The sequence below is a fragment of the Zonotrichia albicollis genome, chromosome 2 (assembly GCF_047830755.1).
Source record: "Zonotrichia albicollis isolate bZonAlb1 chromosome 2, bZonAlb1.hap1, whole genome shotgun sequence".
NCBI classification, from domain to species: Eukaryota; Metazoa; Chordata; class Aves; order Passeriformes; family Passerellidae; genus Zonotrichia; species Zonotrichia albicollis.
In genome coordinates this window covers 90,920,580-90,946,666 of record NC_133820.1, presented here as the reverse complement: position 1 = coordinate 90,946,666, position 26,087 = coordinate 90,920,580, and the positions used below count along the sequence as shown (strand labels likewise).

Sequence of the window (26,087 nt, the reverse complement as noted above, 5' to 3'; positions counted from 1 at the left end):
TTCACAAAAACACTTGAAGCTTGAGACTGATGATTTCAGCTTTACAGGATCATGTTCTTGTTTAGCAACTCCATTACTCTCTTAATTACACCTTGCTGTGACTGATAAAGACCTCTTTACTGTAGAGTTTGGGACACAGAACAGTTATGCTGGAAGGGAGCTCTGGAAATCAGCTAGTCATATTCCCTGTTCAAAGCAAGACTAATGTCAAAGTGATACTGAACTGCTCAGGATCCTGTCCAGTTCCGTTCTCACTACATCCTACAGAGCTTCAGTTCATCAGAGACTAGTTCTCTGAAAGCCAGGAAACACAAAAACGGAGGTATCACCTGTATTATTGTAAAATTGCTTTGCTGAAGTTGCTAAAAGCCACAAAAAAGTTTTCCAGGGTCCAGGTAAAATACCTACACTACCTCTATGGGGTAGAAACTTTCATAACAGCAAGATAGCAGAGCTGTGGGCCCAACAGTTTGGCAGTGAAAAGGCTGGGTGCATGTGATGGAACTAAGGGTTACAAAAGCATTGGCAAAGATGGTGACAAATAATTCAAACTAAACCACTCTATAGCTCTGGCTCAGCATCCTTTTGCTACAGGGAATATTCTGCAAGTAAAAGGTATTTAAGGATGAGTTGAGTGTCTGATGGTGGGACCAATGAAGGCACAGCATTCAACAGTCCCAAGCAGTTGTAAAATTTCTCCATGTAGCATTGCCATAGAGCAGCCTCGAAATCTGACTGAGGTCAGCAGTATTTTTTGAGACCTTGCCCAAACACAGGCAGTTGTTGCTTTGAGGATCTCCTCTTAGACTCATATTTTCTTGAGCAACCTGCTCACCCTGCTGATATCAGGTGTTCCTGCGCAGTTTCCCATGCAACCTGACTAGCAAGGACAGAGCTGCAGTTAGGTTCAAGTCCATCTGCTGGACTCCATGGATTCCTCATCTTGAGGTCCCCTTAGATTCTAGTTCCCATGAGGAATAGATGATGTTCAAACTCTATGGAAAAAGACAACTTTTTCCTTCCTTCCACCTGCTCCTCAGCTCATACTGGGAGACAGAAGAGGTCACAGACAACTTGTGTGGGCACAGGGCTCACTGAAATACAGTTACTTGTATATGGGAGGAGAGACAGAGAAGTAAAAATGCTCCCAAAATATGTAAAATTGCCCCAAAATATGCCTGTTGTCTTTCTTCCACCTGTCCCTACTTTTCAAGATACCATATTGAGCCACCATTCTCCCTTCCAGTTTCCACTAGAGTTCTTGTTTTTCTTTTCCACAACTCAAATCAACCCCTACTTTTCCACTCACTCTTCACAGGAATCATTAAGACCCTCATCTATGCATTTATTTTTATTCTAAATATTTCCTAAAAGGTTATAGCATATTCAAATCCTGTTTTGTATACATGAGTATGTTAAACATGCATTTGCAATTAAATAAAACCCAAACCCTTCAAAACTGAGAAAGGTGTATTGCAACTATATTCCTTAGTTCTTTGATTTTCAGCAAAGTCCAAATTCATAATAGCTAGGTGTAAGTCAAATTCTGAGTCACTAACATATTTTGAAACAAATATGGGAAACCATTTTGCTGAAGTATTTCTGTACAAGAAAATGTCATTTGCTTGCTGAACAAAATCCTACACTTCAGGATGTATTAAATTCAGCCTCACCAAATGAGAGGGAGAGTTTAGTCATAATTAGAGAAAATGCTGAGAAACTGGGATTAACTGAGAAACTATTAAAAAAAGCCGCAAAAAAATCCCCCATGATGAAATCTGAGTACTACAAGAAGTGCCATGGGGTTTGCCCACACCCCCACCCCTGCAAACTGTATCTCAAAAGTCTCTTGCTCAAATGATTCCAAGTTTTCACCACTTTGTCCCTTTGTATAGCATCCTATGGATTTCCCAGTAACCCAAAGCAGCACAATGATTTCAGAGCCCTTATGCTGCAGCCACAGGACCTGCAGTGCACCCCAGGGTTCTGGTCCCACCCTCATCTGGGGACCTGGCCAGGCACTCTGCAGCTCCCATCTGCTGCACACAGATGGGCTTCCTCACACAGGAAACAAAAGCAGGAGGAGGGGGGCTGCCACACATCCTTGCTGTGCCCTGGTATGCCCTAGACAGACTGCGACCAGGGTATACACTCCTCCTCAGGCACTCAGGTCCCATACTCTAGAAAATGTGGGTTTTAAACTCAAAGGCCCTTCATAACTCTGCAGCAGAGCTGGTATTCTGCTTTGCTCTAATTCTCATTGAGCCTTTAGCAGAGGAGTAAAAACACAGAAGCATGCTTTACTACTTGTTTTTAAACATGCAACAGATGCAAAAATTTGAATGTCTACACTATAATTACATAAATATATTTCAAACCAAAACATTTTAAAATTATTTATTCCCTGTTTCTGTTTAAGTGCTTTGCTAGATTGTGGCCAGACTGCAGGATTGAGCCAAAGGTGCATAAATCCAACCTTCAAAGGAATAAAACATTCACAAAGATTGTATTTGGTCGAGCAAAGTTAGAAGAATGAAACCGACTATGAAAAAAAATTAGATTGGCTGAAAATTAATAAAGCACAGCTGGAATTATTCGATTCATCCATATTTGTTGCTTAAATGGCTCTAGGGCTAAGTTTTGCAGAAAGAAGATACTTCAAGACTCAGGGGTCAATTGCTTTTGGAGACAAATTGACCTACAGGAATACACTTGTCTAATTTGGTTCTTGCAGTGGGGCAAGTCTAAGAAATATATAACCAAAAAACCAATTTTGATTCCAGTGAGTGACTATTAGAGGTCAAGTTTAAGGTTCCCATAAATTTACATATATACACTAAAAGATTAATAACTTCTCAAGCTACTGAGTTTCTTTGCTAAAAGCAAAGGCAGATAAAATCTGAGAAGAAAACAACATATGTGCTTATTCCACATTCTGTTGGCTGGATACCATACAGTCAGCTCACTGCGTGTTGCTGTGGCTAGATCTGCAGTATTTCATGGTCATACTCAGGGAGTGCAAGTAACACTGCTGCTGACTCAGCTCCTAGAAGAAAGCTTCTTCAGATCATATGATCACTAATTTTCAAACTAATTTTAAGTGCAAATTCAACTCTTATTAGCTAAATGGTGTTACTACTGTTAGTAATATATCCAGTCATATAATAATATAGTTTGCAATGAGGTCTGGTGAACACAGTTATCCACTCTAAAGATAATGCTTTTCACCTAGGCAGGTTTTATAGATTCATACACTGGTATTTTTTCCTGTTCAGAATCAGGAATGTACTTTATTAAATGGCACCAAAATGGGCCAGTATTAAAATATTAAAAAAAGAAAAACACACCTAAAAATAGAAAATTGGTTTAGATATAGACACACCAAAAACACACCTAAAAATAGAAAATTATTGTAGATATACACACTCCTTGAAGCTTGCATAAACCTCCCAAGAAATCTACAGAACTTAAGTCCAGAATTTACTTGGGAACATAATGAAAATTTCACTCTCAGGCAATACTGACTTTGAAAGATACAACAATTTTTTATTTATTTTAGAGTTGCAGTCTTTTAAATTCAATCAAAGCAAAAATAGTATCTTCCAGTTGAGTAATTTACCAAGGGTAAAATGAAAAACTAAATTCATGTATTTCATTGTAAATTATGATAAATCTGACCATTGTATCACTGATAAATGTATAGGAAATAGATACTGTTGTATGTAGAAAAATACTTTCAATAAGTTTTGATTTGTTTTTCATTATTGCCAGGATCAACAGATATTTGTAAAGAAATTATTTGTCAGGAAATATATAAATTATGACTGAGGTTACATTTAGAAAAGCACTCTCTGGTGTGTGGAGTAGGTTTCAAAGACTTAAGTGGTCAGAAGAAAAGAAAATACAACAACTTAAAGCTCTTCAGTCCTCTTTTGTTAGAGTCACAAGTTTGGGATGTCTTCTACATTTATCTTCTCAAATCATGGCACTAATCATATTTCTTATATAAAAGAACATATTACATAGGAGATGTGCTGCCCTGTGACTTTTAAACTGCAAAGGCCCAGAAGTGTAACAATCACACAATCCACACATGAGGGAGAGACTAATTTTACTGTAGGTCCCCATGTGGGATTCTGTTGTGGGTTAGGTTAGGAGGGAGTTTTTTCATTTTACTTTGGTTGATCAGTTTTGTTGGTTGGTTGGTTCTTTGCAGTAAAGCATTTCTTATTTTTCACATGATTAAGAAACTCTGTCTCCTCACAAGACATTAAATAAAGACAGCCTATAAGCTGGGGTAAACTTCTGTCTAAATACAGAACTTCTCATTCAAAACTCTATGTAAGTAACGTGGAGTGCATCCAGAGCTCTAGTGGAGTGAATCTGTGCCAAAGTAAAAACATTCTGCTGTTTGTACAACATCACATCAATTTTGTGATGCAGCAGGTTTAGACCCCACGTTTCAGTATTATTTGTATGCCCAAAGAGGCTTTGGTGAGATTACCTGTATGGTCCTCTGAGTGCCATCAATGGTGACAGACAACAAGGGTGAAGCCAGGTTCCACTCGCTGGTCACATTTAGTTTCATCCCATCAACTTCCACCTGTTGTGACACCAAACAAGGCTGTTACTATTGAAGACAGACAGAAAACTGATCTCAAGTTCATTACTGCATACAAAGCAGCAACCATTTTAAAACAGATGGCTCCCAAACAACCTGTCATGTTTACTGCTTCTGCCATAAAAGACAGGGTCCAACAACAGAGTCTTCCAGCTATCTCTGGGGAGAGGTGAAGGACCTGTGAACAGCTGCCTCTGAGTAGCAAGGTTTCAAGTGATTTCCAGCAAGTAACAAACAGCCATCCAACTTTTAAACCTATCTGGACATGCTACATTTACTGCAATTAGACAAGTAATGCATATAAATTCCAGTGACACCTTGCAACCCACACAACAGGGCTTGCATATAATATTCTCTCCAAGGACCAAGGAAGAACTTTTCCTATGCTTCTAATGAAGGGCTTTGCATTGTTATCTTAATTAATATGAGGCAGTAATTAATTCTTCGTCATTTTGCCTCAAAGTCTAGAAAAATTTTGCAAATTCTGACATGTTTCTTTTCAATATACAGGTGATCAGAGAAATACAATTTCTCACTCGAATGTCAATATGCTTATCCAGAAAGTGGGTTTTATTTTAAATCATACCATATTAATTATGCAAAAATATTTCTAGGTGAAGAGCAAAAATTCTGGGTTCTGAAAAAAGTGTAGACCAGTGCAGCTGTAATGACACTTCTATCATTCTTTCATTGTATTATAGTGTTTAAAAACACACATCACACATTCAACACTGTAACAGCCTCAGAGAAAAAGATGGTTATGAAAAAAATTATTACATATGGACTAATGTAATTGGTAGTTAATATTTATGGCATATTTTGAACAGTCATCATACTATTGAAGGTAGGTAGCTATTTACTATATTGCATACATTCTCAATAAACTTGAAAAAAAATTCAATGCATTTAGAATAAAAGCTTTGCACACCTTTTGCAAAATAAAACTTATAAAGCCTACTCTTTTAGGTCTCAGACTTATATTATTTGATCTAAAAATAATATGAAGCATCTTTAAAGAAATCCGTAACAGCGAAGTGCAGAGGAACAGTGTGTAATTTGATAAATTTATTTCAGTTAAGAGGGAAAAGTTCTGGCTTAAAAAACACTCTAATTTTATAGACTTTAGTTTAGAACACAAAGTTTGCCTTAGTGATACAATCTATGCAATTTCCACAGGCTTAGACTATAAATAAAGTTACATGTAAAGAACAAGAAGAAAAACAAGTCATTTATAATGGTTCACCAATAGGCCAGATTAGCTGGCATGCTTCAGGTACTTTACACTGCTCCAGTGATGCAAACCAGCCACAAACATGGCTTGAGTTAAGCCAGACCTGCAGCTGGTTTGCATTTCCAGAGCACTGCAGAGCAGCTGGAACCTCTGGTGAGCCCAGACCGCTCTCAGCAAACGCATATCAGCAAATAATTTCTTTTTTGAGAACAGGAGAAAGATCTCAAAAAGACTTTTCCAAATGGAGAAAAGCAAATCCAGTGCTCTGTCTCAACCCTCTGTGATTACCAACTGAACTTTGGCAATTATTTAAATTCTTTAAATGTCACTATTGCTAAAAGACATTCTATAAATGTCGCTATTGCAGAAAGACTGTCTTCACTGGAGTCTGGATTAGAAAACATCACTTACCATGTGTCTCCAGGGATAGAAGTGAGACACCATCAAAGCAGACCAGGCTACTGGTCACCAAAAAATCTTTCAAGTATACACCATACTGCTTGTGGCAGTGTAGGATTTACATGCAGCCTCAGAGAAAATCTACAGTCCTAGCAAAGGGTGTTCCAGGGGCAGGATGCAAGTCAATACCTCCACAACAAACTCAGTCTAATCATTAGCTCTTTTGTCACTGTACAGATGAGCAAAAGAGAAGTAAACCTCTTTGTCACAGTGGTAAAAGACCTGTCCAAAATCCCTCACAAGGGTCTATATAAGTCTCTCCATTTTTGATTCTTGATTACATTAATATCAATACATTTCTGGTGGAAACCACCCTGAAAGGAGAGAGCAAGCAGATGCTAAGTCTAAACAGACCATGGCACACCAGGCTGTTTATGTGCAATAGAGAAACCAGCAGATAATACATTGCCACTATTATGGTTTGTCTATTCAAGAAAGAACAGAGGGTCAGAGGAAGGGTTATATGAACTAATGCTTATCCCATAAACTGCAGCAGACTTCTCACAGAATGGAGCTGCAGGCTCTTAGCTGCCTTCACCTGCAACTCACCATGGTATGTGCAACTGAGGAAGATCACAGAAATCACAGAATATTCCCAGTTGGAAGGGTTCCACAAGGATGATTAAGTTCCACTCTTAAATTAATGGTCTATACAGGGATGGACCCCACCACCTTTGCATTATTAGCACCACGTGTAAACAACTGATGATGTGAAGCCAAGAGAAACGCAAGGAAATTTCACTGCCTATGCTCCAATAGATAGGATGACAAAGACAGGACATGATATCAGAGAAAATGAACAAGGATTGAGGACAACATATTTACTGTGTAGTGATCACGTTACTTTTACTACAAATGAGGGAAAAGGCAGGGGTGGAGGGGAAGATGGGACACTGTGTGCCAAAAGCAGATGGAGATTGAAATCAAACCAATACTTTATCTAATAGAGCAAACCTTCTTTCTGCAGCTCAACAGTTAACAGCTTAGCAAGGCTAGCAAGTAGAAACAGGGGAAGAGAGAAGATGGTAGAAGAACTTGTCAGACATTTCCATTTGCTTTCATTCCTGCTTTAGCAAGGGGTATCATAACTGAACATAATAAATACTGCAATAAAACCAGGACCTTTTTGCTTTAGGATTGGGGGTGAGGGTTCAGGGTGTGAAGGGGAACATGGGGATTAACATTAACAATATAATTAACATTATACTGACTACTTCCCATTTTACTTTGTTTCTTTGCTCCTAAGACAGCCAAGAACAAATCACCTTTCAATGGATGCTAATACTTGAACTGCAGGGAGATGATCCCAGTCAATTCACTGCTGCAGTGGGTCACATTGTGCTTTACACCACACCTATATAGTGTAGCTTTATTCCTAACTCCTCAGTTCCAAGTATACACATGTGTCTGTGCATCTACAGTAACTATGCTTGCATTGCTGCACTACACCCACGCGACATAGCGGTGGTGAATTATCCCTTTTTTTAAAGGTTTGTATGTCCCTATGTGAGGACATAAAAGATAAAAGCAGCCACAGTTGTTCATAATTATTTCCAATTCAAAAGCTACTGTAAATGAGCTCTCAGAAAGAAGAGTGACAAGTCCAAGGTACAATGCTAGAAAAAGGTCAACAGCTTACCCCATTGTCACAACTTTGCAGACTTTCGCTGGCATGCACCTGAACTACACAAGTAGCAGCCCCTTCACCTCTTGTGGAGTGAGTTCCTGATGTTCAGCATGATATGTACCAGCTAACCAATAGTGCAAAGAGCTGCAAAGCATAATCTGCATTCAGTTTCCTTTAGAGAACATAATTTGGCATTCTGTGTGCATGTCAGGCAATTAAAGAAGGCAGCACAAGCCTGAGTGTTATAGCCCTGTTAATTTACTAATGCAAAGTCTCGCGTACATCTGGCACATGTCACTTCTTTTCTCCTGGAAATGAAGGTGGTTTTCCAGGAGACTAAAGGGCAGCTAAAGCATTTGTTTCCTGCCTGGTCCTTCAAAACATTATGCCTGAAGTTCCTCATGCCAGCCTTGAGTCTGACTAACTTAAGTCTGCTGATTTAATCCCATGGTTTCAATTCTGCCTCTCAGCATGGTCTCTGTTTAACTCGAGAGTCCTAGCCCTAATGGCTTGGCTATGCCACCCTTAGCCATAGGACTTACAGCCCTTAATTCTACCTCTTGCTGTAATGGAAGTGATGGCATTCTCTAATCAATCAGATCTAGAAAATGAAAAATCACACTCTGCAGACCTGCCTTGCTGAAGTCTTTCTCTGATCAAGACAGCTGCCCATGAAGATGCACTTTTCAGGTAAACAGGCTTTACTCTTCACAGGATATACATAAATATTCACTGTCATATCCTTCACTCCCTTCAACTGCTATTAATCTAAGGGACATCCACTGGGCAGCAAGGGCTCTACAAAGTGAACCTTAAAATCGTTCCTGCAAGGAAGGAACAATAACAGCAAGCATAACTCTTATAAAAATAAGGTAGGTTATATATTTGAGGACTCAGTTCAAACCTACATAAAGCTCTCCTCTTCTGTGTAAAAGCAACTGTCTCAAGCAGAAGATTCCTTACCTCCATCACTGCCAACCACACCATCCATGCCAAAACAGCAAGGAGATTCTTTACATTTTTATAAATCAGGTAAAGGATAGGTATTGCTTCTTGTGCAGAAGAGGGAGTGATCAGAGAGCTGGTAGCAGTGTGGCAATAGAAGGTCCAGCCATAGGCAGCAGTATTCAGTAACAGTTTGAACTTTGGCTTAGTCTGAGGTCATGGTTACTGTGACCTCAGACTAAGCCAAACTGAGCTGGACAAAACAGGTTTTGGCTGTCAGTTTTCACAAAATGCATGAAATTCTCATCTAATCTACTGTCCATCCAACAGAGAAAGACATGGGAATGGAAAAGGCAAGTGAAAACTGTCCTCTTTCAAAGCCTACCTTTTGCAGTCCCATGCAATCTCAAGAACGCGAGGAAAGTCTTTATGGGGCTGATGAGCCCAAGACTTCCTTTAGAAGCTTGATGCATGAAACCCCAGGCATTTTGTAAAACATTTTGCTAGTTTTTAATGTAAAAAAAAAAAAAATCACAGTTAGCAGAAGAGTTCAAACACTATGTTGCATCTATATATTCTCATAGCAAATAATCACAACACACTTCTTTATCATGAAAATTACTGGCTACCTGGAGTCTGTAAGAACATGTGGTAATTTGCAGAATTTTCTTGGAAATTATTGGGTCTTCTTGTACAACTTGCTCTAACTTTCTCCACATTGCCTTTAAGAATCTTGAACAAAATCAGAGTCATATTTGCCACATTAGGAAATAGCAGCAACCAAAAAGTGCTTCCTATGTTGTCATTCACAAATGAATAATGCATAAATGCAAAGAAACCCAGTAAGATTTCCCATGTGGGCAGTTCTTATTAATTAAGCTTCTCCTTGTATATGCTTTATCTGCTGTTCTTTGGACTGTATTTGATAGTGACCCAGGTTCTGACTACTCCCTAAGTGTTTGACATTTTCTAGGACCATGTCCTGGAAGAGGTGGCAGTATACTCTCATCAAGTTTACACATGGCACAAAACTGGGTGAAACACTCAAGAGCAGGGCTGCCATCAGGGGGCCTAGGCAGGCAAGAGGAACGGGCTCATGAAAACTTCATGAAACTCAAGACTAATTTTTAAGTCAAGCATTTAGGAAGGATGAACCCATTGCAAAGATATGTTGGGACCTGACTGGCTAGGGAGCAGCTCTGTGGAGAAGGATTTGGTGGTGTGGGCAGACATGTCAGCAGAATGTGACTGAGTCAGCAGCATGCCCTGGCACCAAAAGTTCCAATCAGTGCCCTGTGCTCTGTTAACAGAGGTGTAGTCTGCAGATAGAGGGAGGTCATTAGATCCTGCTACTCAAAACTCAGACCACATCACACACTGTGTCTACAAGACAGACATTGACTTTGGTCAGTTTTACCAAGTTCCCATTAGCCCATTCCTCTCGCTTGCCCAGGTCCCACTGGGTGGCAGCATTGCCCTTGACTGCATTAAGCACTTTCTCCAATTCTGTCCTCTGTAGATATAAGGACTGTGCAGTCTCATTGCTGCATCGAGGTACTGATTCAGTTGTTGAACATGACTGGTCACAATACAGACCCTTGCAGGCCCTTGGTGACCTCCAAGCAGATTACAACCCGCTAACCATGGCCCACCGAGTCTGACCACTCAAATGGCTTTTTATCTTGTTAGCTGAGATCATGCCAAAAGACTTGTTAAAGTCAAGGTAAATGACATTCATTGCTCTCCCCTAGACCACAAATCCTGTCAATTTATCACAGATGTCTGTGAGGTTGATGCCACTTCTGGTGGGATCTCACCAGAGCAGAGCAGAGACAGCATCATCCTACCTGCTGGCGATGCTGTTTTTGATGCACCCCACAATACTACTAGCTCCCATGAAGCCTCTCATCCTGCAACACCCCCAAATCCTTCTCAGTATGGCTAATTTCAATCCATTTATCCCCCAGCCTGCACTGATACCTGAAGTTGTCCCAACCAAGTGGAGCACCTTGCACAAATAAATAATACGCTGACATCCACTAGCCTGGTGTCCAGGATCTATGCCCTGCTAATCTTTTTCTTAATTTCCTTCAGGATCCTAAACAACAGCCATTTATTTCATGGCTGTCACAGCCAAGACTACCTTTGGAATCACCTCTTCAACCAGTTCTTCCTTGGAAGTGAGCTGCAGATCTGGGTGTGTCAACACCAGTTCACCCATCCAGTACCAGTATGAAATAGTTATCCCAAACACCGTTCAAAAACCTTCCACCATTCATCCCATGCATTGCCCTTCCAGAAGATGTCGGGGTCCTTGTGACCAGCACATCCAGTGACAGAGATTTCCTTCAGTCCTTTAAAGAAGTCTTAGTCTACTTCCTCCTCTAGATCAGGGGACTGTACTATGTTTCTTTTTTTTTTTTCAATTGAACAATCCAGTGACCTTCACCTGCTCAAGTGATTTCCTAGTCTGGACACTCAGTTTTCAGTTTCTCTGTAGGCACAGAATTATTTGGTCTCCCAAAAACTCTCTAAATAGATGGCAAATTTCTAAGTAGATGGCTTTCTCTTCTTTCTAGTTAAGGATCCTTCTGGCCTCCAAGCACTCACAGTCACATCTCTGCTTCTTAAGCTCTGTCCAGTCATATGTGCACACACTGTGCTTGCTGGTGCCAGTGCTAGATGTGCCCTGGAGACACTGACAGGATTGACATCCACACCAACAACACGTGCCTGCCCCTTTGTCACCATCACCACCCTGGCCTGCAGGCACACTGCCACCAAACCCCACCTTTACATGCACAGGTCATAGAGTCAGGGAAATCCACATTGAGAGCACTTTCAAGATGACTGCTCTCAACTCAGTAAAAGAGAACTTAACGATTCAGAGTCCCTCAGGAAACCACTCTTATTAACAAAGAGTCCAGAAAGGCTGGACATACTTTTAAGATGGAAATCTTAAAGGTGTGGGAGCAGGCCATTGCTATGTACTGAAAGACAAGATGGCCGGGAAGAAGATCAGCCTGGCTGAACGGGAAGCTTTTGCTGGAACTCGGGAAAAAAATGAGAGTTTATGACCTTTGGAAGAAGGGGCAGCAAACTCAGGAAGAGTACAAGAATCATGTAGAGAGAAAATTAGAAAGGCGAAAGCTCAGCTAGAACTCAATCTGGCAACTGCTGTGAAATATAATAAAAAGTGTTTTTATAAATACATTAACAACAAAAAGGAAGGCCAAGGAAAATCTCCATCCTTTATTGGATGCTGAGGGGAACATTGCAACCAAGGCTGAGGAAAAGGAAAAGACTGAGGTACTTAATACCTTCTTTGCCTCAGTCTTTAAGAGAAGGACTGGTTTTCCTCAGGACAGGCAGCCCTTGAGCTGGGAGTCAGGGACAGGGAGCAGAACAGAGCCCCTGCAGTCCAGGAGGAAGCAGTGAGTGCCCTGCTGTGCCACTGAGACACTCACAGCTCTGTGGGGCTGATGGGATCCATCCCAGGGTACTGAGGGAGCTGCTGGAAGAGCTCACCAAGCCACCCTCAACCACTGATCACCAGCCCTGGTTAACTGAGCCTGTCCCAGGTGACTGGGGGTTGGCCAATGTGACACTCACAGGAAGGGTCAGAAGGAGGATTTGCACCTGTCAACCTGACCTTGGGGCTGGGGAAGGTTATGGAACAGAGTGTACTGAGTGCAGTCACACAGAATGGACAGCACAACCCGGGATCAGGCCCAGCCAGAATGGGCTGAGGAAAGGCAGGTCCTGCTTCACCAACCTGGTCTCCTTCTATGGCCAGGTGACCCACCTAGTGGGTGAGGGAAAGGTTGTGGATAATGCCTACCTGGACTATCGTAAAGCCTTTGGAACTGTCTCCCACAGCACACTCCTGGAAGTCTGGCTTTGTGCTATGGTTTAACTGACACAGTGTGCTTGATTAAAGCTTGGACTCATTGATCCTGGAAATATTTTTCAACATTAATGAGTCTACAATTTTATAGAATTTTTCTCCCTTCTTAAAATGCCATATGATGAAATTTGGTATATGGACACTTCTTTTAGCACACTTAAATGTCTTAAAAATTTTGCTTATTACAAATACCAGTGGTCTAAAAACGTGCAATACTAGTTGCCAAAAAAAGTGCATGAAGGAGCATATAGGACAGAGAGAGACCCTGTGGCCAACAGTGTGGTATATAGACAAATGTATAAAAGTGTCATAAAAAGAAATTCCTTTAAGCCTAAAACTGTAAAAATTGAATTCACTGATGCTTATATGACTGCAATTTCTATGATTCAAATTAACCAGGTGTTTTATCTTGTATTCTCAGTTATTGACAATATATTCACATCAGATTAGCAGATTGACCTTTTTTCTTTTCTTCAAGTGACTGTAAGGTTAGCCTTTTGGACTTTTGAAGTGGTCGGCCAGATGCTTTCAAAAGGAAGTTAAAGTATGTGAGTTTCAATCTCATTAAAAAGGCCTTTTTTTAAAACAAACTTTCCTTTTCTTCATATCAGCACTTACTTTTTTAAAAGACCCCAAGAGAGAGTTCCAGTCTATAGATCACTTGTCCTGAAGAAAGCTCTGTTAACTATTTATAGATCATGTCCTTTTGTACCGAACTAGATCAAGCAATTTATTCAGTGCATGACTGCAGGAGAGAAATTCATTTGCTCTAAGTGTCATCAAGGCAGCCTTTTACCTGCTATGAACAAGTCCAGATGAGCTGAATTGCTGGGCTTTTACTTCAAATGCACATTTTGACATTGTGTGGGGTGCCATCATAACTTTCAAGTTTTCAAAGTATTAAGTACATTCACAGAATGGGCAGTCCTCAATCACAAGAGCAGCAAATAGCACATAACCACTAGAATAAATCAAACACATGTGCACACATTGAAATTATCTCTCTTTTCTTTAAAGTAGCACTTATAGATGCAAATTACCATTAGCTGCTTTGGTAGATCTCACTTTAGAAATGGGAGCATGCCAGCATAGAGACCAAGGAAAAGAGCACACAACAGGCATCAGCTCCTCAGCTTAACAACAACAGAATCAAAACAAAAGGAGAGGGAGAAGTGATGGCCTTCATCACCTCTAATCAGCAAGGGCTTTCTTCAAGCATTCACCAGGGAAGTGATCCTCTCTGCAAAATCTAGTAGAGAGGCTGCATGCAACAAAAACACTTCACTGCAGCAAATGCTTTGTTTTACTCCTTCAGTTTTCCTTGTGGAGTCATTATTAAAATGACATCTCCTACTTGTAACCTGCCTGAGCCCACTAAGGCTACAAAAAGAGGTGGGGGGGAGAAGTTAAAAATACATGAAGAAAATAAAACAACAATTAAAAGTAATTGACATCTGCTAGCAACAGCTTCAGACACAAAAAGTGCAGCTGGTTTGAGGAATATGGGTGTCTATTGTTATTGGATCGGTGTGAAAAAGAAGAAAGAACATGACTTACTTTCCTTTTCACTTTGCTCTACAGAGACAAATGCCCCGGCTCTGCCCAGCTAAATGCACTCCAACCTGGCTACAGATATTGCTCCTAGGCAGCTGGAAAATAGTGCAGGTGGTTCAAACAGTATTGCTATCTGTGCATACTGGGCACTTTGAAAGCTGCATTGCACTTAGCTTTCCTTGTTTGATAGGATAATCTGTTGAGGATATTCTTGTTTTCTGTCTTGAAAAGGGGTTTAGCATAGGGGCCAATGACAGGATCTGTGTGACTAGGAGCATTATGCTGGGAGCTAAAAACACATCGATTAACAGACTGTGATAAGGTAGACAGAGCTGGTTTAGTAGCTATTGAGTCACAATTCATGTCTATATACTGAAATCATTAAGCAAGCCTCATTCCAAAATGACTTTGAGCTGCCAAGTTTCCATTCTTTCACTTCAGAGGCACACAGAGATCCCCAAGCCCTATCCCACTTGACAGTATAAATTCTCAAAGAGTAGAATGACATTATCATACCAAAGTGCCACTATAAAACACGACAGACTAAAATTCATGCTACCCTTTTAGAAAAACCACATTTTGGAATACATTTCTTTCTTTTTAAGTATTCACCTAATACATATATTCATTTAGTGAATATTCATTTGATTCAGTGAAAGCTATGTAATAAGGATACACAAGCTAAGACAGATTTTATTTTTTTTAAAAAATAGACTGTATCACCAGAAGCTGGATCTCAAGCTTAGAGTCAAGAATTAATTAATTATTGCATTGATTGCCAATGTGCTGCTGACACGTCAAGTGTAAGTCTCAAGTCCCTAATTTTTGTTTTCATAATTAGGAGAGGGGTGGGAATTAATACTGGCCAGTGAGGAACTCCCAGCACTACTACCTAGATATCAAAAGCTGGCTTCTACTGGTCTTTTTTCTTATCTGGCCTCATCTTCTTTTTAAACTGAGCATTATGCATTAGGTAGATTTCCATGTCTGATCTAAATAAAACATACCACAGCAATCTGAAGAGCATTTGTAATCATAAGGATCATATCCATCAGCTGAGAAGTGTTTTATTTCACACACCATTTACAACTTGATACAGAGATCCAACAAAATCAGCAGGCACCAAAACAGCTAATGAGAAAGAAAAGCACCACATTATTATATCTGGAAGTTGTATTCCACCTCGGCCTAGTTATGTAGGGTGGGTGCTCAGACTGGACACAGTCTGCCACTGATTTAAATTACTTTTCCCATTGTACTACCATGGTACCAAGTCCATATTCTCTTTGAATTAGTAAACAGCTAGAATAAGCAACAGTTAAAAAAAATAAAATAAAAAAGTGTCTTTGATTTGACATTGTGTAGTGACAAGAAGAAAGTAAAGTGGGCAACTGAGTATGGATTTCATCCAGCAGTTCCAACCTGCTGCTCTCAGCTGTCACAACAGGATATAGGTCAACACCAGTCCTTTGAATGTACCCAGTCCAAGGTTATTCACCACTTCAACTAAAAGCTTCACATGCTAAATATTTGCTATTTCATATCTTCCTTAAACTGCCCCAGATGGTTCAGAACAATAAGCGTATCACAGAATCAAACCTGATTCTTTCAAAAGCCAAATCTCTTTTGATCTCATCTGCAATGTCCTTTGATCAAATAGCCAAAGAGATCACTTCTGTATGCTCTACCAAGCATTTGGATTAAGGTAAACAATAAAATTGTAACAGCTACACTAGCTTTAATGTTTCTCAAATATGAGGAAAAGTGTTTATAGGAGACCTTTTCTTTGACCTAGGAGATATAAGTGGACTTTCATTTTAGAAATAAAAGTAAGCATTGAGGAAGAACAGTCTAGATGCAATAAAAATACCTATATATCTATTCCCATTGTTTGATTACTTTTGAGGCTTGATGACTTTAAAACCAAAGCAAGTGTTTTTATCTGATAAATTTTCAGAAGCTGTGAGAAGTAATAGCATCATGAATCCTTACCAAATCCATTCCATCATTTCCTAATCCCCAGCCTCATACTTGAATAATCTGTCTCGGGCATATTTGACCAATACCAAGACAAAAATACTCATTTTTATCAAAACACACCAGCCATCTTGCAGGGAAAACTGTAAGGAATTAGTAGTAGCAGTAAGTAAGCATATTCCCTCTTTAGAAACCCCTCCTCTAGCTTTAAAATAAACGTAGAATAGGGAATAAGAATGTCACCAGTCCAGATGTGTCAGTGATAAATAGGAAAGGGAAGAACACAGGCCAGTGCACAGGGGATAGGGATGCAAAGCTGACACAGCAGGTAAAAGATGAAATATCACAAGAGTCATAAGCCACTTACACAAAAGAGAAAATGCAAAAAAGTTTTAAAGTGTTTCCATATGCAGAACAAATCAAGTCATGTAGCAATGTAAAAAAGATGTTTGCATCTAATGCTATTTACCTTAGAAGTTAATGGGATTGTATTGTTTATGTTAACAAACTGATTACCATGAATTCACTCAAAAGGCATAAAAGTAATGTGTGTGAATAGATACCTCTTCAAATTCAGTATTTCCAGGTTCCAGCTACTTATATTTAAATAGGCAACAGTGGCTTGCCACTGACTTTTACTGGGGTAAATTCAAATCCACCATGCTAACAAAATCACTTAAATAAGAAACAATATTTTCTTTTTAAAAGCCATATAAATTAAATTTGAGTTCTTTCTTACGTTTTAGGTTGAACAATTTTAATTACATTTTTAGTACATAAAGCTGATATGGAAACTGTTCCACAAGTTGTTTGGAACATTCAGTTTTCCGATCTACGTAAATGTAAGGGAAAAAGTGAAGTGCACACCCTGAAATAATTTGGCATTAGAGACAGATTAGCTACATCCTTTAGCATTAAACAAAGACAATTTCCTTAACACAGAAACCTCATGAAGTGATTATGATACTGCAGCTACAAAATTGCAGTCAGCACCTGCTAAACAACCTCGTTATTTTAATCCCTTATAAATATTCAGATTTTGGACAAATCAAAAATACACATCTTTTAAACAGCTGTCAAAAAGAACAGAGCAAGTTTTACACTGTCAAAAATAAAACATTCAATCACTACACATTAGGCTGCATATTTACTACAACACTGATATTACAGAGATATGATTTAGATATCAATTAGATATCAGATTGGAAGAAAATGCTCAGAAAATACCCAACAACCATGACTGCTTCTCAGGCAGCAACAGAAGGGGCATCCTGACACTACAGTTGCCTTTGCTGGTTTAAATATGTGGGAAATGTATTAGATTTCCTCTTTTTTTAGGTTTTGTCACACAAGGCTTATCTTTCATAGAATTGTACTATGGTGCTATCTCTAAAAACATTTTGGGACCTTTCAGAAACTCAATATTTCTTAATCTGATTTTCTATCAACTTTTTCTAAAAACTTAGAAGACAAGACAGAATCTTTCATTTTAGCAGCCATCATTTCATATCTTCCAGTGTAGCTGTAAAACATCAATGAGATGGGAAAATGTGGGAGGTTTATTTGTGGATCCTCACACTTTCATATTTAAAATCCTAGAAGTCACAACACTTTCCCACCTTTCTCCCAGCACTTTTAAATGAGGGCCCAATTCCCAAGCCCAGTAAATCTGTCTGGGCTCTAACACTGCAGAAGCACTCTAACATTGCAGAAAACATCCTGTGTAAGAGATGGGGACTCTTGGACACTCCACTATCCCAGTCATTTAAAGCAGTCCTTGCACAAGAACACAGAGATGCTCCATTCAGGGATGAGAGAATCAAGAAAATCTCCATAAGAGAAATTCCTCCTTCTCTTAGAAGACTGGAGAAGAGCTCAATGTAAGGAATGCAATGATTCTGACTAAACTTTGCCAGGGGCATCCCTGCTTTTAAGGGGATAAATCAGTCCAAATCACTCACCTCATACTACACAAGGACAGTATATCCATACAGAGTAGAAGCAATTGCAGTTTACCTTCAATAACAGGATATGGGGGAGCAATCAGCTGATCTCAATTTATTTCAAAAAATATGAAATTCGTTCTTGCTAAGAAACAAGATTTAACTTTGACATTATAACAGCAAATAGTTGGAAGGACCACAGAGACTGAATAGACAACATTAAAGATTTTGCTCCATACAAGTTTTAACCCAGAAAAATAAGAAAAAATATAACTGTGCAAGGCATTCTTTGAGATCCAGGCCTTCAGAAGGCTGCATCTAAAATCCAGAGTATCAATGTAGCTGGAAATTGAAAATTTAGGAAATGGTCAATGAAATAAATCAAAAAGACCTTCCTAATATTTCTTAATAGCTTGAAAGGTTATATGCAAGTACATCAGCAGGAAATACAGCAGGCAAATAGCAGGCAAAATGAAAAAATTAAGTAGAAAACAAAAAGTGTTTAAAAGCTGAGCAACATTTAAAAAAAATCCCAATAACAAGTTACAAACTATGGGGAAAATGCTCAGTAACACTAAAAGAAAACACCAATAAATAAAAAATTAATTTTGGATTCAACAAAATAACTACTTTATAACAAGGTCAAAAAGGCAAGGGACACAATTTCAGAGCAGGGAAATCATAGTCCCTGTCTATACAGAGGCTCTGCTGAGAAAATCATCTTAACAAAGCTAACTTCACACATGAGAAAAATCAAACAGATCATAAATGGTAGGGAGAGAGCTGTAAAGAGCTTGGTACCATCATATGTCTACAATTCAAGGCCTCATTATTCAAAAGGTGGTGAGGAATCGAGAACAGCAGAGACAGAGCAACAAGGATTGAAGTGAGCTTGAATACACTGCTATGAAAAACAGCAAAATGTTGAAAGAGACAGCCTCCAAATTATACGTGACAGATCTACATAATATCACAACACCACCCTTGCCTCCCTCCGGCACCACCATGTCCAATGCTTTGACTTATAGATGAACTTTGGCAAACAAAGAACAGTCAGGAATAACAAGTTACAAAATCTCCTACAGGTGTAATCATCATAGCTCTTGACTGATGTGAGTACTATGGCAGAATTATGGGGAAAAAATTAGCATTTCTCTAGGAAGAATCTTTTAAACTAATGAACAAACAAATTTCCCTCAAGGACAAATGTCTCCTCCACCCCTTACTCAGGGCTTCCCTACTAGTTGTGGGAAAAAGACTCAAGAAAGAAGGTGGCACTGTCCCTTCAGATTTTTCTCAGCGATCTTTCTTGAGCACAAGGACACAGAGTTTACAGAACTACTGCTGCTCTGTGAGAGAATGGGATGACCATGAGATCTGAGAGCCAGGGATCCGGCTCCTTTACCTTCTGCATGGAGTGGGATACAGCAGAGGACAGCCAGGGAACACAGAAACACCAGGTCCTCTCTTCATAACAGAACCATACATCAGCCTAATGCACAGTTCTGGGAAACAGGCTTTCCTTATTCCTAAGCCATTATTAACAGCATTTAGTGTACTTACCAACAGGCAAAATCTTGCCCTAATAATAATTTCAGTTTATCCTGTATTCTAGGAACTTTCAGAGTTAAGTTGCAGACCCAAGTAACGAACTGTGTCTGTAAACATTCCTTTAAGCAAAGCCAGTTAACATAGCATTGTGTATACAGAGTCAGCAGATGTGGATGGAGGGTTTGCCTGACTTCAAATATTTTAAATAAAATTGGTACCTGGAGCTAAATAACGCTGAATGATGCCAGGACAGTATTTTAATTTTCTAAAGAATCCAATAAGCTTGTGTGAATGCCACAGACAGAACAACACTCAATACTACAAGAAGTATTAGAAATCTACTTGGAAAGTAATCATAGGCACAATTCATGAACAAGCTCTAGTTTTCATCAGGCCATTAAATCCACGTCAATTTCAACTTGTCACCACTTGCACCTCCCATAACAATTATTCTCAATTTATTTTCATCTATTCCATAAAAAATGATTGCTTCTGCTTTACCTAATCCTCCACTTACATCAACCCTATTGTTCGTTTCCTTCCCTTTCATCTTCTCCACATTAATTCCCCACATCGCTTTTGATCTAGCTTTTTGTTTCCTTTTTTCCCCTACAGATTCTTCCTGATGAAGAATTTACCGCCCTAATGTTCATCTGACATGTATGGTGATATTTTATTGATTCCCTACACTGTCTATTAGTTCTGTATAATGAATAGCATTACACAAAACACAAGATGGGTTGTCTTCACTTATATTTTGGATTTAAAAAAATCAATTTAACTGAACTTGAGAAATGCCCCATTTTATCAATAAATATTCATATTTAATCATAATCAGAGCAGCATATGCAAGGAGCAGCCAGAGAAAACAAACATTGCCTCCTCACAGTCCAAAGAGTTACTCTTTGCCATAGTGGCAAGCCAAGTAAATAGAATAATTGCGTTTTTCACTGCTGTTAAATAAAAAATAGCAAAACCTCTCCAGGAACTGTTCTGTGTGGCTGTAATAAATGCCCACAGAAACAAGCTAACCTACATTATTCATTCCCCTACAGAAAGGATGGTCTTTTTAAAACTGGAAAGACTTCAAGAAGTGGAACAGCTGATTTTAGCTGATATAAACCATAAGTTATATTTTACATATATGTTATATTCAATTTTTAAGGGTAAAAAATGGCACTTGAGGCAACTCTTGGTAACAAGTGTTTCATGTTTATAGATCAATAGCAACAACCAAGTACATAATAACTGTACTTATTGCAAGACCACAAAACCTAAGCTAAACTTTGTGTTTACTCAGTTGTGTCAAAACCAGTCACTGGGCAAAAACCTCTGAGCAGTCCCAGAAGCAGAAGCCAGGCCAAGGCTCCCTTTCTTGCAGCCTCGCAGCCCCATGGCTGTCCTGCAACACATTGCTCCTCAGCCATTCAGACTCTGGCCTCAAGAATCTGCTATTCCTCAGTGCACCAGTAAAGCTTCAACAAAAGGGGAGGCTTTAATCACCTCCCCTTACACAAAACTGACAGATGGGTGAGTGGCTGCTGGCTCTCATGCTGAACTCAACACTGGTAGTGTTTGCTAGTCTAAAGGAGGCTTGTGCAGGAACAGCCAAGCCATTTTTTGTCTGCAGAAATAGGTGGGAGAGGGATTCCAGGGCTTCAGCACAGGCATGATACTGGGAATTCAGATATACTGAAGCTTAATCCTGGATTTTGATGAAGACCACCCCCCTCTGCAGGAATGAAAGATCAACATACCACCTGCATACAGAAGAGATCTATGATCAACTTGTGCTTTTAGAACAACTGATTTATTCTACAGAAGTACTACACTGGTTCTTTGGTTTGCACAGCAAATAATTTGTCATGTTCATTATCACATGGTCAGCCAAAATTAAGGCAATACTGGACAAATTTAGAGAACTAAGCTACACCATCCTCCTTCTACCCCAACTACTGGCTAGGGACAGTCAAACACTCCTTCCTTAAGGGAAATTGAAAAATACTCCTAAAAGGGAAAGATATCCAAAACACAGGGCTTAGGTCTCCTTCCTTCTCTTTTACCTGCCAGGGTTATTTTCATGAAAACAGAGCCTTTGACCTTAGCCATACACTGCAGCTCTCTCTATAAAATGAACACTTCATGTCTGCCTGATGAGGACTTGGCAATGGCACTATTTGTTTAGACAAAATTGGCCACAGCATGGTTGTTGCTTAACCCCTGTTTCAGTGCTTTGCAGGCATCCTAATAGTAAAGCTTTGGTGAAGGACTGAAGACATAGTAACTTTAATGGGCCAACCTAAACAATGTCTGTTGTCCCTCTAGCCAATAGATGGTAGAGTGTACAACTTAATCAGTAAGCTCAGGGATACTTAGGAAAAAATAACAGTAAAAGTCCTTCAGCACAGACAACAGGCTGACAAAAAAAACTATTTTTCTGTTCTTAAAATGATACAGGAAGCAAAACTTGTCTACCTATCTATACGAATTTTCAAAGGAATCATACTCATGACTGCCAGCTATGAAGTCTGACACACACAGACACCTCTGACAGTTCACAGCTGAAGTGTCTAGGAAAGGTCAAAATACCCAGAACAAACAACAAGATCAGCTGTCAAAGCCCTAAATACGTAATGAAGTGCTAAAATTCTAACACTGAATTTTTATAACTACATAAAGATGACACAATAAGAAAACCAGGTATATTTTATGTATTTATTTTCTCAGCAGTCTCAAAAAAATTTTGGTGCATTCCTGAATAATTAGTCTAGGAAAACTGAATTCAGACAAGTTCGTTCTGCAACAACAGACTCCCTGAGCTGGAGCACCCATCATTTGGGTTTACTGCTAACTCTTGTTACCTACAATGAATGATCTCTACATTTTCTACAAAAATAGCTTAAAATATGAGATTTTTTTTTACGTTTTGGAAGACTTCTATGTTGCATTACAGCTCCATTTGACTACAAAATAATCAAAGCTTGTTAACATAGATATAAACTGTAATTACCTGACTCTGTATTGATCTTCACTGTGGGGAGTTTCCTTGTTATAACCACAACAAAAGTGATGTCTAATGATAGAAATGGCAAGTAGGATTGGGAAAAATTAATATTCAGAACTAGCAAAAAGATTCTCTCAAAATATCTGGAGCTTGGTGAACTTTCTGTCCAAGAAAATGCTAGCTACTGAATTAAGTTTACAGGTCTTTGTTAATAACTGCAATGTCTGATTATTTTGTAGCTTTGCACCTCTTTTTACAGAAATCTACTCTCTTCCTACCCATGGTCTCAGAATTGTTCAGGTTGAATTAGCTTTGATCCCATTAAGAGTGAGGTCCTGGGCATTGATATTCTCTGATAGAAAGAATTCCACCCACCTCACAATGAAAACTTTTCACACATTTTTCCTCAGCACAGGCAGATAATGTAAAACAAAGGAGGGATCTCTCTTTTCAAGTTCTCCAATTCTTTCAAGGTATCGAGCCATTACACTACTTGCTACTTAGAAAAAAAATCACAATATAGATGCATTAGCATTAAATTTCATATCAACTATGTGCCAATTTTTTATATTCACCCATTTTGTTTCCAGACAAAAGACAGCAGAACTGTCATAAAAGTGATAAAAATTAAATATACTTTCAGTAAAGGCACACATTCTGTACCTGTACTCTTGCTGAAGGCATTAATTCAGTTAATAAAGCTCAAAATTGCAAAAGCTTCCTTACCATTATGTTATATAGAAAGGAACCTTACATCTTCAGAAGCAGAGATATACTGAATAAAGCAGCTCAACTAGACAGAAAAGAGAGATTGGAAGTACTTTGCTCACCTAGTTAACCTAGTCATGGATTAGGAGAATGTCAAGATGGAGTCATAGCAATAGGAACCCTGGTTTAAGTGCTTTTACTTTACCCATTGCTGTGACTTTGACATGTAAGGAAATGTAGACTTTATGAAATTAATTAATCTTTTTATGTGATTCCAAATAGGTGTAATTCCACATCTATTTATTGACACTTTCTCTTTTCCTCTGCAGTAATTCCTGCTTTATAACAGCCCTAAAAATGAAACCTACATTTTATTCATTGTAGGACCGGCGCAGCCAAACATGCTTGAATTGAGACTTGGAACAACAGGTGCTTAATGGGACATAAGGTATGATATATCAGGTTCCCTTTAAGTTTAGGCAATCACAAAACCATAGTGGTAGTTTTAGGAGAAAATATTTGAAGGTCTTGCAAGTTCTTGACAGAATTGCAACAATTAAGAGATAGAAGACAGTGCTCCTACTCAGAGCATATCTTTACTTCCAAATTTCCTAAAAATACACTTTTATTTTGGCAGTCAATGCTTCAAGAGTAACTTTGACAGTTACATGACCATTTGCAGTGGTGGAGTCTCCCAGTCCTCCTTGCCCCGGAAACTTTGAAACACCTCCTCTCTTGTTAAGTTTCCAAAGGCTTAAGATTTGCCTGAATGAGGTCACAACACTGTTACCATTCCCTTAATTCAGTTTCTCAGTACAAAATCCATTTGCCAGCTTCTGGTGTAAATAGTTCATGGTCACATTTCTCTCCATGAAAAGGTATCCCTTGCCTTTTCTTGCAATTATGACTGTGCCATTTTCATAGGTGCGGCTTGCTGCAATGTGTTGCTGATCATGTTAAGCACCTACTTCTCCACAAAAATAGTTTCTGAGACTTAGATAATGATAGCGTAGTATCCTTCAACCCAAGCCAGATAAAGCTGCCTTTCTGAACCAGCTTAAACCATATTCTCTTCACAGGGCTGCCTGCCTCCCTAACATAAAAAGCTGGCAGCTCTTGTTACACATTCACTAAGGTTTCAGCCCTCGATGACAAAAAGAAAACTGCAATAAACTCACTACTAACAAAGGTGGAAGAGAAAAAGGAGAAGTTTCCAAGTTACACGCACTCTGACAGAATATTTCTTCCTGCTTGCTGGACTCAGGCAAGACCAGAGTCTGGGGTGTCGAGTGAGATGCGCTCTTTACACTCAACGGGGTCTTTGCCTAAACACACACAGAGATGCGTGGATGCTAACACTGGACAGGCACCCACAACACAAGCTCTTTCAGTCATGAGGATGGATCTCATCCTTAGCACCAAGACAGCAAAGTACACCCACTACAAGTAATGTAAAATCTCATAATTGACTTTTCCATTGTCACTTAGGAATCTGAGCAGAACTGAAAAGAATGGTGACTCAGGTATACTGTAACTAAAGTAGACACTCTATGTACTTTTCCATATGGAATTCATAGTTCCTGCAAGACCTTCCAGAGTGAAGCACTTTGCAGGGGAAAAAAGAACAGTTCATTTCTGTGGAGAGAAATTCTGGGCAGGCTTTTCCTGTAAGACAAACATGATTCATGAAGCAACCAGTGCCAGATAATCAGCAGTCCCTCAGTGAAGAGACACTCTGGTATCATTGAATCCTTCCACCTACCAGCAACTAATGACCAGTTAAAAGAAGATTTAAATACTTTCTCAGGCAATGAAAACCATTGATCACCTATTTCCATTAAAACTGACAAGATTATAAGGTTGCACATACCACGAAGATTCATACAAGAATTTTAGAACTTTCCATGATCCTAAAATGCCATTTCATTGTGTTAGATCTGATACCTAAACTACCAATAGCTCACATATTTAAAAGCCCTATTTCCTCTGTAATGCAACGTAATGCAGAATGATCTAATAAAACCATATTACCATTTAATTCACAGAACAAAAACCTCAGTCCCAGAAAAATAAAAATTATGTCTTATCCCATCCTGAGACTTGCAAAAATCACTTTTTTAAAGTAAGACATAGTGCAATCACAACCTTTTTAGCCTTGAATGCATGTAATCAAAAATGGAGATTATCCACACTATTTTAAATACAGATGCCTTACAGTGGAACAAGGAGAAGAAGCAGACTGTGCTTATGATAAGAACTTAAAGGACAGCATGCAGGGTAGGATTCCTACAAGCACTGAAGCTCAAGGTTAGCTAAACCCAAGAGATTGCTCAGACAAAATCTATTTCCTTAAGGAAGGCCAAGGTGCAACCAGGGAAAAAAGAAATAAAGGCATACAAAAAAAATAAGTTCCCTGTGATTGAGAGATTTAAGATACTATGAAAAAGTATCTCAATAATGCTATGCTTTTTCAATAGTGTGCTAAAATATCATTAAATATGATGTATACACTTATATAAGTATGCACTTAAATACATATACCAAAAATGTAAAGATAAAA

General features: G+C 39.0%; 1 protein-coding gene across 3 annotated transcripts in view; it reads right to left on the bottom strand.

Annotated features, from left to right (window-relative positions):
• The window catches only part of PCCA (propionyl-CoA carboxylase subunit alpha), a 274,960-nt gene that overhangs the window by 67,958 nt on the left and 180,915 nt on the right, over nucleotides 1-26,087 (bottom strand). For all 3 annotated transcript variants that reach the window (XM_026793634.2, XM_074535667.1, XM_026793635.2), the window contains one exon: nucleotides 4,505-4,603. In XM_026793634.2, the coding sequence (XP_026649435.2) occupies nucleotides 4,505-4,603 (99 nt within the window). The remainder of the gene's footprint in view (nucleotides 1-4,504; nucleotides 4,604-26,087) is intronic.